Source organism: Colletotrichum godetiae (genome assembly GCF_030913485.1).
Source record: "Colletotrichum godetiae strain CBS 193.32 chromosome Unknown BDP55scaffold_20, whole genome shotgun sequence".
In the NCBI taxonomy this organism is placed as follows: domain Eukaryota; kingdom Fungi; phylum Ascomycota; class Sordariomycetes; order Glomerellales; family Glomerellaceae; genus Colletotrichum; species Colletotrichum godetiae.
The window spans coordinates 687,178-701,165 of record NW_026851268.1 but is presented as its reverse complement, the minus strand read 5'-3'; the positions used below and the strand labels follow the sequence as shown (position 1 = coordinate 701,165).

The window sequence follows — 13,988 nt, the reverse complement described above, 5'->3', positions numbered from 1 at the left end:
TGGCTGACGCTCTTTGGAGTTTGTCGGCCTCTTTTCTCATTGCATTTCTGTGCCTTTGCGCATGGGTGCGGAGAGGAAAAACAATACCAGGGAGCCGAATTGAGAAGCACCAGTCCAGAGGGGACAACGTGCTGAGACTTAAATTCGACTCACCTTCCACCTTGCGCGCAAGGTCTCTTGCGCCTTAGATACCGTCAATATGCCTGCGATGTAGGCTGAGGGGGGCGGGAAGTCGTGGCTGGCTTCTTGGCCGATGAAGACTCTCATGTCACTTGACTACCTGGATCCTTTTCATTGCAGCCATGCAACTGAAGTCAGTTCCTTCTGGAATTTCCAGAGCATTTTCTCACTGAAGCACTCATGTTTCAAGAAGTGCTTCTTACATTTGCCGCCTCGTTGAGGCTAGGGTTCTTCTTATTGAAGTCACCATGTGCGGTCTGGTTTAACACAATACCCACACAAGCTTTGACGGGCAAGTTTTCGCATAGGATAGAGAAAGAAATTTGAAAGAGAACTACCACGGTGATGAACACCATCGAGTGCAATACGCATACAAGAGAGGCACATATCACTTATAGCAAGATCACTCACCTTGGTGAAGGTTGCTACACGGGGCTCCTCTTTCATCAAAATCTTGTTAGCGACACGGCAAGGTGCTATCGCTTCCGCAGTCCTGGTAGAGTACTAAGCTTGCGTGCCTACATGAAAGAGACCATTTCTGGAAAGCTTATGCGACCCGGTGCATTGGATCTCGGACGTTTGACAGAGCCAAGCAAGTTGTGCGCCATCTGAGTTAGATCGGAGCCTCTCGGCCGGTGTGTAAGTGGTTCGTCAGGGTTTCGAGTAGGAAAACAGAATGGGCGAGGTCCAGCTCGCCGGCCACATAGGTATGGCCAGCAGCAAAAGTAGAATGACGGTCCGGCTACCATGTTCGATCAGCATGAAATCCCCGCATCGTGGTAACGTTGCAGTCCTATCATTCTGTCGAGGAGTTGCGGCAGGCCATTGGAGGATTTGTTCGTTCAGTGTCTTGCGCGGAGGGCGTACAGAGTTAGACGCAGTAGTTAGGCGTGCCGATCTCCATGGAAGGAGCAGCAAATGACCGTTAGGACGGTGGTGAACGGGGCCCTTCTTCGGGGAGTCTGCGGTGTAATAGCTGAGCTAGGCCTATCATACATGGCCTCCGAAATGGAAGGGGATATGAATTACCGTAACCTGTAAGTAAGGTTGAAGACGCATTACCGCCGGAACGAAAAGAAAAACTTTTCCTTCAACTTTGCAGGCGCCAAGATGCAAGGGCAGCAAAATGTGAAATTTCTGAAATATCAGGTGCAAGGTCGAGCGATGATAAACGTGCGATTGATGAGAAGCGGTCCATTCAAGGCACACGCATCACAATAACGAGCAAGGGCCCCAGCGTCTTTTCTGGGCCCCGTGGAGTGGTGGTCGACCCGAGTTGGCGCTAAAACCGTGGCCAAGATGTTAAATTGGTGGGGATACCTTCGGTAATGTCACTACTCAAGAGACAACGTTTGGTTGATGTGTCTCTGGCAAGACTGCGAGACAGCGAAGTTGAATGATTCTATCCCATGATACTTCGATTGTCAGACGATCAAGCTGTGACGCCGAACGGGCTTCAATAATCTCAGCTGGTATATAAGCCAACGCAGCGGTGAAGAGTCGATAGAGAACGTACCAAGAAGAGGGATGAATCAACTGGTGCGACTGTAGAGCGTGGTCGTCGTGACGGAGAAAGTTGATCGGGGTACCTTGAGGTGGGCTGCGCCGTGTCGGAGAAGTGGTCCGAGAATTGGCCCGCAAAACAAGGACGGGACCAAGCAGCTGGAGGCCCGCAGCTCGGGAACCATTCCCCCGCAGGAGATAAGAGGTGAGCCAAAGTCGTCGGAGCCCAGCGAAGCCTTTTCAGGTTGGCAAAAGACGCAGGGGTGTGGTCAGGAGGCCGTCGCAAGGCGAAGTCTCCATGAGCTTTGGAAGGGTACGCCGTTGTATCCTCGGTGGGACTTTGAAAAGTAGAATGCTCCTTAGAACTATCACCGTGGCAAATAGGCGAATGGGCGAACAGCGAGAGGCTTGCTGTGGGAAGAGGGCCGAAAGAAAAGGATTCGATTCGACTGCGGCAAGACGAAGGGGTGGCGCTCAGACATGGTAATTCGTGCAGTGGTTGAGGCACAAGGCCAACAAAGGCGGCGGCAACCAAATGGCATTGCTCACGCCAGGTGCTGGCGATGTAATTTGGTTGGAGGTTTTGGTGACGGGATGTTGGACGGACATCAGGCCCGATCTGAGACGGGAGTTGGATTGGAGCACTAAAGGTAAGATGATGCGGGTGGCTTGACGAGGGCGACAAATGAGGTGGTGTCGAAGTCACCCTCCCGGCAGACGTTCACATTGTTGGAAGGAAGGAAGGAAGGAAGGAAGGAAGGAAGGAAGGAAGGAAGTGACCGTCCATACCTACCTTACCAAGACAACCAATTGAGTTACAAGTTTCTCAATCACTAAAGAGAAGGATCGAGGAAGGTACAAGGTAACTAACTGTATGTAAGGTGAGGCCGGGGAAGAAGGAGCCACGATGGATCCTTCCCATGCGGATGGAGTGGGGCGAGGGCGGGAATTGGGGTCGACGGGGGAAAGTGCTGTTGGATTGTTGGAGAGAGCTCTCCTGCCTCGACTTCGCTTTCGTGTCGCATTATCCCGTGATGATCAAAAACTGCAAAAACTTATCCGATAGCCAAGAGTCGGAAGTCTCTGCCTGTCTGTACCTCGTCTTCGCCCAAACTTATCTCAGTTACGGCTGATGGATACCTCATCTCCTCCTGCAGCAGCTGGATCTCGACAGAGCTTCCCATCTGGAACTTTACGAGTTTTCCGCAGGTTCTCCGCCTGTTCTCCACAGGTTCACTTGGCAATACACATCGTCTTCTAGCTTTTCATGTGTCTCCTGAGAAAGGTCCCGTAGATCATTTGACGAAACACGTCAGGTTTGTGGCACAATACCGTACTCTCCCCCCCTCTACCGCCGGGCGTCTAGGTACTAAGGCTTGCCAGACGCAATGTGCGACTCTCACTAGATGGCCGAGGCGACTCTCCATTGCCAAGCTTGCTCCAAGCCTGTCTTCGTCGGAGCAGCAGCCGAAAGGACACCAAGACCCAGACATCAATCTTCTAGGCGCTAACCTAAGTGATGGCATCTCAATCACTCGTCTGGGCAAAACCTACCGCCAGCCAGGGACTATGGCCAACTTTTCTCGATCCTTTGCCGACATGCCTATCTGTCATCAAGTACCTAGGTTCCTAGGTTCCTTCGTAGGTACTTGGGTAAGGCAGTGAGTTCCAACTTGTTTCGCCCTTATGATGATTTGACTGGCCAGCATTAAAGTTGCGTGTTTGATCTTTATTTCCATTTCCATCGTGATCCATCACCCAAGTCGGGTGCGGGGAAATGGGCCGCGTAGATTGGTCCGTCAACTAATGGTCCGTCAACTAATGGTCCGTCCTTGGAGGGAGGAACGACGGGAGGTGGTCCACCGTTCTTGACCCGCCCGGGGCAGAGAGCGGGCAGGGGTCCGGACGGAAAAGACACACGGACAAGGGCGAACGAACCTTGTGTTCCTCCTTCCGTCAGGTACTCGATTCGGTACGTATTGAATCTGACGACCTTAAGATACGCCTGAATGTTTAGGTTTCCATCAGGTAAGCAGGTGAGGTACCTGAGGTACTTTGCTTTCACCAACTTTGGCCTGCTTGCGTGGGTTCATTTTGTTGCAGGTTTGGTTTGGTACGGAGTATGAACCCATGACTAACAAACTGACAACATGGCACCAGCATGAGGGAAACCGACAACAGCCTAGATATGACATGTCCATCCATGTCCGCAATCCGCATCACCAAGGTTCTCAGTTACGATAATCGACCGAGTAGCACAAGCGACAGACAGGCAGTCAGGCAGATGAACGGCTTCACCGCATCGCAAGTTCCCATTCCGAGCATTTCTGCAGCAATATACCTGGGCTGGTACTTAGGTGTTGAGCACACCACCGGCACGAGCACAGCATGAGACATGCAACGCAACGACACCTCTACCTGCCACCCGTGTGGCATTTGGGATCTCGCCCAGCTTTCTCGTCTGAGTTTCCCACGCTGCTCGCCTGGTAACATCGCCAATCATCCAATCTCGCCAGCCACTCACGGCTGCCCATCCCTCCCATCCTGAGTTGACTTTCCTCTTCTCCGCATTTCGTCTCCCACACACCACACATATGCTCACACACCCCAGATGGTCAATGGCACGCTGGACGTGGCTGGGAGCTCCTGATTCCCCATACTTCATTGTGCCTCATTCGGCCACATCTTCTCGAGCTCTTCCGACTGAGGTGCTTGTGCAGGCATGCGATTCCTGATCAATGAGCTCCGCGACCTCGCCGTCTCAACCAACGACCTGGCAACGGCCCAGACATCTGTGCCTTGACCAAACTCGCCCGACTTGTCACACAATGGCCCTATCACCCTTCGAGGAACTGATCGTCCGTACCCTTCGTTACTCCTCTGCACCTGCTTCTACCCATGACCCCATCATATACCACGGGACGGGAAATCCTCCACATCAACCATGTCAACCCCATGTGCCAACGTTTGCATTCGGTCCGTCCTGTCTCCCCAGACAGGGTCCCCCTTCGATCTACTCAACCGGCCAGCCCAATGTCATTCGACGTCGTAGCTCGGTACGACGGTGGGCCGTGTCGTTACCCATCCTGCAACTCGGGTACCATACACACGAGGCAACAATGGCTGCCCCCAAACCGGACCCAGGCAATCCACCGCCGGCTGTACATGCCTCACCGTTTACTTTAAGTTTGGGTCGCGCCCACCTGCAGGCCGTCAAGAGCCTTGAGAGACCTCCTCCGCTGACGAATACATACGGCACTACAACTTCATTCCGTCCTACCTAGCCGGACGATTCAACTATTTGTAACTGAACACAACTTCAGAGACAGTCGCCTTTGCGCGAATATCGCCATCATGTATCAGGCGCAAAACATCTACTTCATTTGCGGTTTCGCCGCCATTGGTACGTGGAGCTAACCTCAGTTCTTGGGTGGCCTCAAACCTTGAGGATCTTACTAACCAGAGCCTAGGCGGTGGCCTCTTCGGCTTTGATATCAGCTCCATGAGTGGTGTTCTAGGAACTGGTGCCTACAAGAGATACTTTGGAAACCCTACATCATATCGTCAGGGTGGTATTACTGCTTCCATGCCCGCCGGCTCCCTCGTCGGATCTCTCGTCTCCTCCTTCATTGCCGACAAGTATTCTCGCAAGGTCGCACTGCAGTTCTCCTGTATTCTGTGGACCATTGGCGCCATCCTTCAGTGCGCTTCCGTCAACGTCGGCATGCTTTGCGTCGGCCGTGTCATTGCGGGCATGTGTGTCGGTATCGCCTCCTCCATTGTTCCCGTCTACCAGTCCGAGATCGCCCCCAAGGAGATTCGCGGCCGCGTTGTTTCGCTCCAACAGTGGGCAATTACATGGGGTATCTTGATTCAATACTTCATTCAGTACGGCGCTGCCGAGGGCATTGGGAATGGCCCAACTGATCCCGACCAGCCGACCGCCGCTTTCCGCATTCCTTGGGGCGTCCAGATTGTGCCTGCTGCCGTCCTGTTTATTGGGCTATTTTTCTTCCCCTACAGTCCTCGTTGGCTTGCTAGCAAGGACCGTTGGGATGAAGCCATCAAGGTCCTCGCCCACCTTCACGGCAGCGGCGACGTCAACCACCCAAAGGTATTGGCCCAGTACCAAGAGATCGAGGAGGCCCTCCGATTCGAGCGAGAAGAGAACATTTCTAGCTTCAAGGGTCTCGTCGCTCCTCGTATGTATAAGCGTGTGTTGCTCGGTATGAGCATCCAGATGTGGTCCCAGCTGTGCGGAATGAACATCATGATGTGTAAGTGACGATATTCCACTCGTGCATGTGAACGAGAAGTTGCTGATTTAATTTAGACTACATTGTCTACATTATGCAGGGTGCCGGCATGGGCAACCCCCTCCTGACTGCATCTATTCAGTACATTATCAACGTACTCATGACTCTTCCCGCCATTATCTTCATCGACAAGCTTGGCCGTCGCCCCCTGCTAGTTGGCGGTTCATTTATGATGATGACCTGGTTGTTCATTTCTGGCGCGCTGCAACAGTACTACGGAGAGCCCAACACCGATGCGACACGCAACGCCGACAACGAGTCTGTTACCTGGCTCGTCCTCAACCAAAAGCCTGTATCCGCCGCTATCGTCTCTTGCTCGTATCTCTTTGTCGCGACCTTCGCCACTACCTGGGGCCCGGTATCATGGACTTACCCTGCTGAAATCTTCCCAAGCAAGATTCGTGCCAAGGCCGTCTCTCTATCGACTTCGACCAACTGGTTCTGGAACATGATTCTTGCCTTTGCCGTCCCCCCTCTGTGTAAGTTGAACAATACAGCACGTTTGATGTTAATACTAATGAGTACTTTACAGTGTGGAACATCAATTTCAAGATGTATTACATCTTTGCGACCTTCAACGCCCTGGCATTCCTTCACACCGCATTCTTTGCTCCTGAAACCAAGGGCTTCACGCTCGAGGAGATGGATGATGTCTTCAACTCCGGTCTTCCAGCCTGGAAGACCCATCATAAGAAGTCCCGTCTCGACGAAATCGAGCGAGAGATTGCCGCCGGGAACCTCAAGGTCACCCGTCACGGCGCGGTTCCCGCAGAAGATACCCATGAGGTTGTTGCCGAACCTGAGAAGAAGGGAGCCGCTGTCTAAGCACTGTGGTAGAGTTTCAACTCTCGGGATTATATAATAATATCCAACAGGGGCTGTTAAGAGAAATTGTCCATGTGTAAAAGTGTGTTTGAAGCGGATGAAGCGAATGAAGCAAGGCGGATGCACGAAGTGACAGATTAATTGACGCAAAAGATACCATAATCACTTACATTAATCCACTTCCTTGCTATGAGTCTTGAAAACGTCCAAATGTATGGAGCACCTTGGGAATGAAACGGGAGTGAAGAACAAGAGGGATGACACGTCCCGATTGTGAGTCAAACCCGACTACTATGAGGATAGGGTACACTACGAAACTCTTTGAGCTATCCAATGCTTCCATGCACGCACGGGTACCGAGATTGACTTTCGCAACTTAGGAAGGATGTGAGGTTAGCTTCACGTTCTTTGAGGATCCCTGACTCTCTCTATCTCTCTATATACATTGAACTACGTCAGTTGTACTGCCTCTCTGCAGCCGCACAGCGATACATAGTTGGCTGAAGGATCTGGCGGAGCTTCACGGCCGTGGACGTTTTCGCTGCGATGACTCCCGAATGCAGTTAAGCCGTCCAGTTCAATCGACAGGTTTGTAGAAGTCGTTGATTTGGCAAGCTCTGCTGACAGGTGTCTCGCGGGATTTGAGACGTATTTCATTATGGATCAGTCGAGATTGAGACGATGTGATGTCAGATATCAGCGGCTATGATGCTTTGAAGCGGTGCGATGGATTTTGAAATGTCCGGCTGCTTGAAAGCAAAAGTAGCCTCAGTCAAATGGGAGGAAGGATGACGAGCATGAGGCCGAGCATTCCCGGAGCTCGACAACCAACAGATAGCGAACGGTCCTTTGCGAGGTGACTGATCTTCGACTGACGTCTATTTATACCCGTCGAGATTCTCCTGTCCTGTCAACCCCCGATCACCATGCTCGAGACGAGTGGGTCATGGTTCACTCTGAGCAATTGGGATCAGTGATCGACCATGGGCATGGTCATTGCATTCTCCGGATACACCAACGGTCCCATCGCCATCGTCCCCGGCGAAGACAGCACAAGGTTGCCCTTGCCATCCTTTACATTGTCCACCTCCTTGCTTGGATCCAACGCATTAGCCGTCTTATAGAACCTTGCATTCAACCTTATCGTGCTCGGATCGAACCGAAGCGTCCACTCCTTCACCGTCCGCCGACTACCCCTCGCCAACTCGTCCATCAGGGCACTTAGGTCCCGGTAGGGAACCATCTCCGTGAACCACGACGTCCACATCAACAGACCCCAATCCAACTTGCGGAAACCATCGATGCTGCCGTAGACTTCTTCTACTCCCCTACGGAGCAAACGTCGGTCCTGTTCTGAGGCGTGGTCGTAGACTTGGAAGAAAGCTTCTTTGGCTTCTGCTACGTATTTCGGCTCCACGAGCCAGAGGTCTCCATTGTAACCGCCCTCACTAATACAGATTACCCGCCGGAGAAGGGGCCAGGATATACACGTGCCGTCAGCGAGACCCCGGGATGGAAGCAACTCGAGCTGCATGCTTGGCGGAAGCTCGTCGTCCTCAATAGTGACCTTGGACAGCGGGGCCAGGATACGCAGATGCTGCGATTCGTTCCACCATACCGGTCCCATCCCGTCCATCACCCGGAAGAAAGCCTTGTACTGATCGGGCAATGGGGCGCTGAGATCCAGCCTCTTCTCAAGGTCCTGGATATCCTGGTGCGAGGGGACCGGGTAGCGGAATAAGCTCTCCGGACGAAAGATCTTGTCCCTATCAAGGCCCACCGGTCCAAGAACCGTCCGTTCGACGGGCATATCCTCCCGATCGCGCAGTTCATCGGGGGTATACGGCGCATGCATCGGCGCCTGTGTTCTCGTCGATTGCGCGCGCGAGCTCGGCGATGGTATACCCCTCGTACGACCGCACCGGTCCTTTTTCCAGTCTTCGTCTGAGTATCTTGCACCCCGCGTCCGCGGCTTCGCGAATGTGAGCGAGGTCGATATCTAGGTGCTTGACGAGAGCGTTCTCGGAGGGATCCGTGAACCAGCCGTAACGCCATATTTCACGCATGCTGCCCAGCATAGGCATCTGGTCCTGCGCGGTGTGGAGCGTTTCGCTATCGTTCTCCCCCATAACTCGATGGCGCTCTCTTCTTCACTTGCGTCGGTACTACTCCCGCAACTTTCAACTCTTCCCTCGATCTCTTCACCTTCTTCGGGGACGAACCCGTCAACAACTTCCTCCTCGAATCGATCCCCTTCTTCCTCCATCACCACTCGTATCCCCACCATCCACCGCATCACCAAACAACCTCACAGAAAGATCAAGCGCCAACACCCGCCCCGTCCCCTTGACGACCTGATTCATCTGCCACGGCGCAAGCATGCGCTCCCAGAGACCCCAGAACCTGGCCAGACGCATCGAGACGGGGCCATGCGGGTTCGTCCTGTTGTCCTGGCCTAGTGCCAGCTCGCGGGCGAGTTCGTAGGTTGCTTCGTCTTCGTGCCAGGTTGGGGCGAAGCGGTTACAGACTAGGGTGCGGGCGTAGCGTTCCAGGGCGTTGAGGGTTGGGTCGCTCTCGTTATCGTTGTCATCTTCACTGTGTTGAAAGGATGCCACTTCTATCTCGGCGTCTGAATCTGGACGATATTGCTGTCCATGGTTGGAGGAGGAGGAGGAGGAAAAGTGCTTCGGAACAGGTGTAGCCCACCGCGGCCATCTCCCAACACATTCCCACCCGAAAGCAAACACAATCCGCGTAAATGGGTCCGCGCGCGGGGGGTTCATGGGGACCTCATACGTGCTAGATCCATTGCCGTCGCATCCCTTGCCAAGAACCTGGCACCGGCTAAAGTCCTCGAAAAGACCTCGGGCCCGAATTCTCGGAGGTCGAACGGCGGAATCCCGTGCGCGTGGAGAATTGTCAGTAGACCGGTGCCGTGGTCCACTTGTCCGAGGACCGCGAGACATACGGCGGTTTACCGGACGTGTTGGACGACTTTGCTTAGGGAGGGTTCTTCTGCGATGAAGGTTAGGTTTGTTAGGTGGCGGAGGAAGAAGGCCATTGTGGCTGCTGCGGCCCGGACCTCGCCCTCCCCTCCGTTTTGGACAGGGTTCTTACAAGAAGATGGTATTTACTGTTTCTTGGCGATGATTGGGAGGCTGTTTCGAGACATGACATTAAAGTAACCGGTAAGGTATGATGAAATGTCTATTTAGAAACAAGGTTGAGGCGAAGAAGTCAGCTTCGGGAGTGTTAGATTGGTGGCGGGGTTAGCGCTGATGGCGCATGCATGTCAGTCGGGATGGCTGATGATCATGATGAGTGAAATGCTTCATTTCTGAAATAGAATCTGGACGTGAGAGCTATTAACCATGAGGCAGAAGAGGGGATCATGGAGAATAGTGACAATATACTTTGATCTAGATTATTGCACATCGACAGCACTCACTGCCCTTCGTCTCATAAGTACCTTACCCGAGGAGGTGGACACTGTCTCATCTGAGCACCGTCATGCCACGCGATGCCGAGAGCACACTTTGCAGCATGGACATGAAAGGACAGCGCTCCTTGAAAACAGAAAGAGCTTTTGCGAATAGGAGCGCACTTACTTGACTGGAGTACTCCGCAAAGCGATCAAAGTGTTTGTATTGAAAGGGACTACTTCTCAGGTGGGCTTTTCTCTTCTCCAGGGGGTCTCCCCGTCAAAGCGGCTGACAGCCAAGAGAAATATGCTTAACCCACTCTAGGCACGAGTTTTTGGGAATTGGAAAGACCTCAAAGGAGATTAGCACGTCGCACCGAGCCCCCAATGCCAAGCTTATTGTGATCCCTCGTAAGGCTAATTTTGGGACAAGATCGACAATTGACGAGGTAGAAAAGTCTCAACGAAAGTATTCCACGTTCATCCCATACAGCCCGAGTGGCGGCTGCTGTAGCTGCTATGCGAGAGCTCTCTAGCCCATTCATGAGATCCGTGAGCCGGCGAAGCTGAGGTCTTGGTGCTGACAATGTGAGACTCTAAAGTGCTAGGCGACTTCGGCATGTCGCGATTGGCAGCACCGTGGCAGTGGCGCGGTTCCAGCAAGGGGGAGAATTCTACTTGTGTTCGATGGCTAAACCCCCTGCTCTATGATTCGGCTGCCTAGCGCCAGCCCTGTTCAGTTGTAAAGCCGCTTCTTAAGCAAGGTGCTCCGTCTTGTTCCGCGAGAGAAGGCTGTTCCACGATTCTGGGTTTACTTTCCTTTCTGATTAACGTCACTCATCGACATTATCTCGCAGCGAAACTCCGTTCCCATCTGCTTGAAAGTCAGACATCTGGATGCAGCCGCCCGAGCAAAAGGCGTTGCTTGATATCAACCACACTCGGCGGTCAGGTGGAAGTTGGCGAGACGAGGCGCACGAGATGGATCATTCCTACGGGCAGCAGACGGGGGGCCATAGCATCGACCCGACAGGATCCGATGCGAGGGCGGCACAACCCATGAACACGCATTACAGTCAACCGCAGGTTGTCGACGACTCGTACGTTGAGAACGGTCTTCATCCAGTGCCGGAGCCGGACAAGATTGTGGGCGCGCCGTATTATCACCAATACAACCAGGTACCCGGTATACCAAGCCATCCTCATGCACAAGCGGCGTCGAAGAGGAGGATATGTGGTATGAGCATGGCGATGTTCATACTCTGGTGTATACTGGGATTCCTTCTTGCGCTGCTAGCCATCGTTGCCGGGGTATTTGGAAGTATGCTCGCAAGGCAGAGCTCAGAGATCCTAGACCTCAAGAACGTGGCGGCGACAAAGTGAACAACCCCATCAAAACACCTCATTCAACACCGGCTGAAGGGTCGATACTGACACTCATCACAGAACAGTCGGCTCAGACACCAACGGCACATCAACGACAGCAGCGCCCGCCGCGACGACGACATGGGTGCAGGTGGTCGACTGGGAGTACATTGGCTGCTACGAGGACACCTCGAACCGCGTATTCCCGGACAAGTACACGCAAATTGAGGACCAGACGAACCGGCTCTGCGCCGGGGTGTGTTCCGACTACGAGTACTTTGGCACCGAGTTCGGGGACCAGTGCTATTGTTCGCGGACGCCGCCGACGACGGCTGCGCCGGCGTGGAACTGCGATATGCATTGCAATGGCGCGCAGACGTCGGAGATTTGTGGGGGGTACTTTTTCTTGAGTGCTTGGAAAAAGAAGGTCTGAGGTCGAGGGGCTGGTGTGAAGTACTTGGAAGGAAAGTGGGTGTGATGATCTGGTATGTGTTTGCTTTCTCAACATTGCTTGGAGTTCTTTGGGCACGGCTGGTTGGGATACCCTATGGCAATAAACTGATAAATTATTGACGTGGCTGATCAAGCACCGTCTTGATCATCGTTAGAATGCCTGTGACATGCTTTGGGTTAGGTAGTGCTTGTTGTTGTATGGTCGAGACGTGGTGCCAGGAAAGACATCATAAAGCCCAGGCCGGCCCTCGTCTCCAACATCCCGTGATGGATTGAAACCATCATGGCCGGTTGGCCCAATGGCAAGGCGTCTGACTACGATTAAACATGTTATCAGGAGATTCTGGGTTCGACCCCCAGGCTGGTCATAATCTTTTGAAAATTCTGCATCCTGAGTGCCGGGTTTGAAATTTTTGCGCGGGCTGCGGGCCCGGCCCCCCGCCGAGTCAGGGCTTGCTAGTCCGGGCCCGGGATTGGGCCTCCTACACTTAGGCGCCGCCGAAACTGTCAAGCAGCACTCACATCACTCAGCGAGAAATAGATGACTGCAGTTTTCCATTAATTCAACTCCGGAATCAGCCTATGCCACGGCAACCGTGTATTTCTTTTGCATCTCAAAGTTTGCAAGGTATTCAAGCTGCCGCAGTTTTCTGCCGGCCGCCGCAACCAACAATTTTTGGTGCAGGCTCCGGCGGGGTGCCCCACCTCACCGAAAAAAGTCTTAACTCCGACCAGATACGTACCCGTCGACGTCTCCCGTCTGAACAGAATATTTCCACTCCTCTTCTCCCATTACATGACACTCGGTGGGAACCATGTCCTCCACCCTTGCGCCGCCAGTGCCGGCATCGGTCTCAGAGCTTCTGACGTTGATAATAACCACATCGCCAACTCCGTCCGCGCCTTCGACAGAACTCTTGGATGCTGTCTTCAAATCCATCCGCCTTCACTGCAGTGACCTCTTGTCATGTCGCATCATCGTTGTCTTGGACACGTATGAGCGCATAGGCGACGTGCCGAGATTGAAGAAGGGCCAGGTGACGGAGAAGGGCGCGGAGGAGTATGAAGGGTACAAAGACAATGTCAAGAAGCTCGTGCTAAGAGAATACGACCAACAAGAAAGCCCACACGAGTTGAGTCGAGAGCAAGGGGAAGCCGAATATGGCTACAACGGACGGGCGGCGACTATGACGACGAACTCGGCGACGTTCACTGTAAGCCGGACCAAGGATCTTCACGTATCTTTCGTGGAGCCGTCAGAGAGGCTGGGTTTCGGCCTAGCGGTGAGGACAGCTTTAAGAATAGCGACAACGCCATACGTTTGGGTGCACCAGCATGACTGGACGCTCGTCTATGACATTCCTGTAGCGCCAATACTCGACGTCATGAAGACACAAGACTCAGATGATGAGAGCCCGGTAAAATATGTGTGTCTTGCTTCGGTGCGGATGCTGAAATATGCCGAGACTGCTCACGCGCAAGAGTTCTCGCATCTAAGAGCGTTGACGGCCAAGCTCAGGCGGAATTTCACATCCAAGTCGCATCCGGGGACGCAGGTGCCGCTGACTCCCATGTTCTTCTGGCATGATAAGCCGCACATCGCAGCTACGGACCATTACTTGACGCGCGTTTTTCCGACGCGGCTGGCGATACCTAGAGGGGCGTTTATCGAGGATACGATCGGACATCGGGCGCGGAATCAGATGAAAGAGCAGGGCATGTGGGCGAGATGGGCCTGTTGGTTATTTTATCCCGATGAAGGAAAGCAATTGTGTCTTCGGCACTTGGATGGGAGGAAATGGAGAGGCGCAGAAGGAGAAGTCACGATGAAAGAAATTTGGAAGCAGGCCAACAAAGAGATGAGGATGATAGATGATGAATGAATGCGAAAGTTAGAAGAGAAAGCTTCCGTACATCGGGTTTGT

The 13,988-nt window shown here is 53.2% G+C and overlaps 5 protein-coding genes and 1 non-coding gene across 6 annotated transcripts; 4 read left to right on the top strand and 2 right to left on the bottom strand.

Moving 5' to 3' along the window:
- Positions 1–4,036: 4,036 nt before the first annotated feature.
- Positions 4,037–4,348, bottom strand: BDP55DRAFT_632012 (uncharacterized protein; the record flags this gene model as incomplete). Its single annotated transcript, XM_060572366.1, has 1 exon — positions 4,037–4,348. One exon carries the CDS (start codon positions 4,346–4,348, stop codon positions 4,037–4,039), a length of 312 nt encoding a protein of 103 aa, XP_060429834.1.
- Positions 4,349–5,037: 689 nt separating this feature from the next.
- Positions 5,038–6,824, top strand: BDP55DRAFT_552089 (high-affinity glucose transporter; the record flags this gene model as incomplete). The annotated part of the gene is made up of 4 exons (XM_060569172.1): positions 5,038–5,086; positions 5,154–5,960; positions 6,017–6,478; positions 6,532–6,824. The coding sequence occupies 4 exons, from the start codon at positions 5,038–5,040 to the stop codon at positions 6,822–6,824; spliced, it is 1,611 nt and encodes a 536-aa protein (XP_060429833.1).
- Positions 6,825–7,794: 970 nt separating this feature from the next.
- Positions 7,795–9,607, bottom strand: BDP55DRAFT_728640 (uncharacterized protein; the record flags this gene model as incomplete). Its single annotated transcript, XM_060579469.1, has 3 exons — positions 7,795–8,685; positions 8,747–8,914; positions 9,137–9,607. The coding sequence occupies 3 exons, from the start codon at positions 9,605–9,607 to the stop codon at positions 7,795–7,797; spliced, it is 1,530 nt and encodes a 509-aa protein (XP_060429832.1).
- A 1,130-nt stretch (positions 9,608–10,737) lies between these two features.
- On the top strand, positions 10,738–12,454 carry BDP55DRAFT_663851 (uncharacterized protein). The gene is made up of 2 exons (XM_060574910.1): positions 10,738–11,624; positions 11,692–12,454. Exons 1-2 carry the CDS (start codon positions 11,143–11,145, stop codon positions 12,041–12,043), a joined length of 834 nt encoding a protein of 277 aa, XP_060429831.1. The 5' UTR covers positions 10,738–11,142; the 3' UTR covers positions 12,044–12,454.
- BDP55DRAFT_t171 lies at positions 12,349–12,431 on the top strand. Its single transcript has one exon. It is a non-coding gene; the product is annotated as a tRNA-Arg (tRNA).
- A 424-nt stretch (positions 12,455–12,878) lies between the features above and the next one.
- Positions 12,879–13,946, top strand: BDP55DRAFT_632008 (uncharacterized protein; the record flags this gene model as incomplete). Its single annotated transcript, XM_060572365.1, has 1 exon — positions 12,879–13,946. The coding sequence occupies one exon, from the start codon at positions 12,879–12,881 to the stop codon at positions 13,944–13,946; it is 1,068 nt and encodes a 355-aa protein (XP_060429830.1).
- Between the last annotated feature and the right edge of the window lie 42 nt (positions 13,947–13,988).

Bases quoted from the DNA above. Each gene is read 5' to 3' on its own strand.
- BDP55DRAFT_663851 (XM_060574910.1), top strand. From the start codon at position 11,143: ATGCAGCCGCCCGAGCAAAAGGCGTTGCTTGATATCAACCACACTCGG. The intron at 11,625-11,691 runs GTGAACAACCCC...CACTCATCACAG, and splicing joins AAGAACGTGGCGGCGACAAA to AACAGTCGGCTCAGACACCA.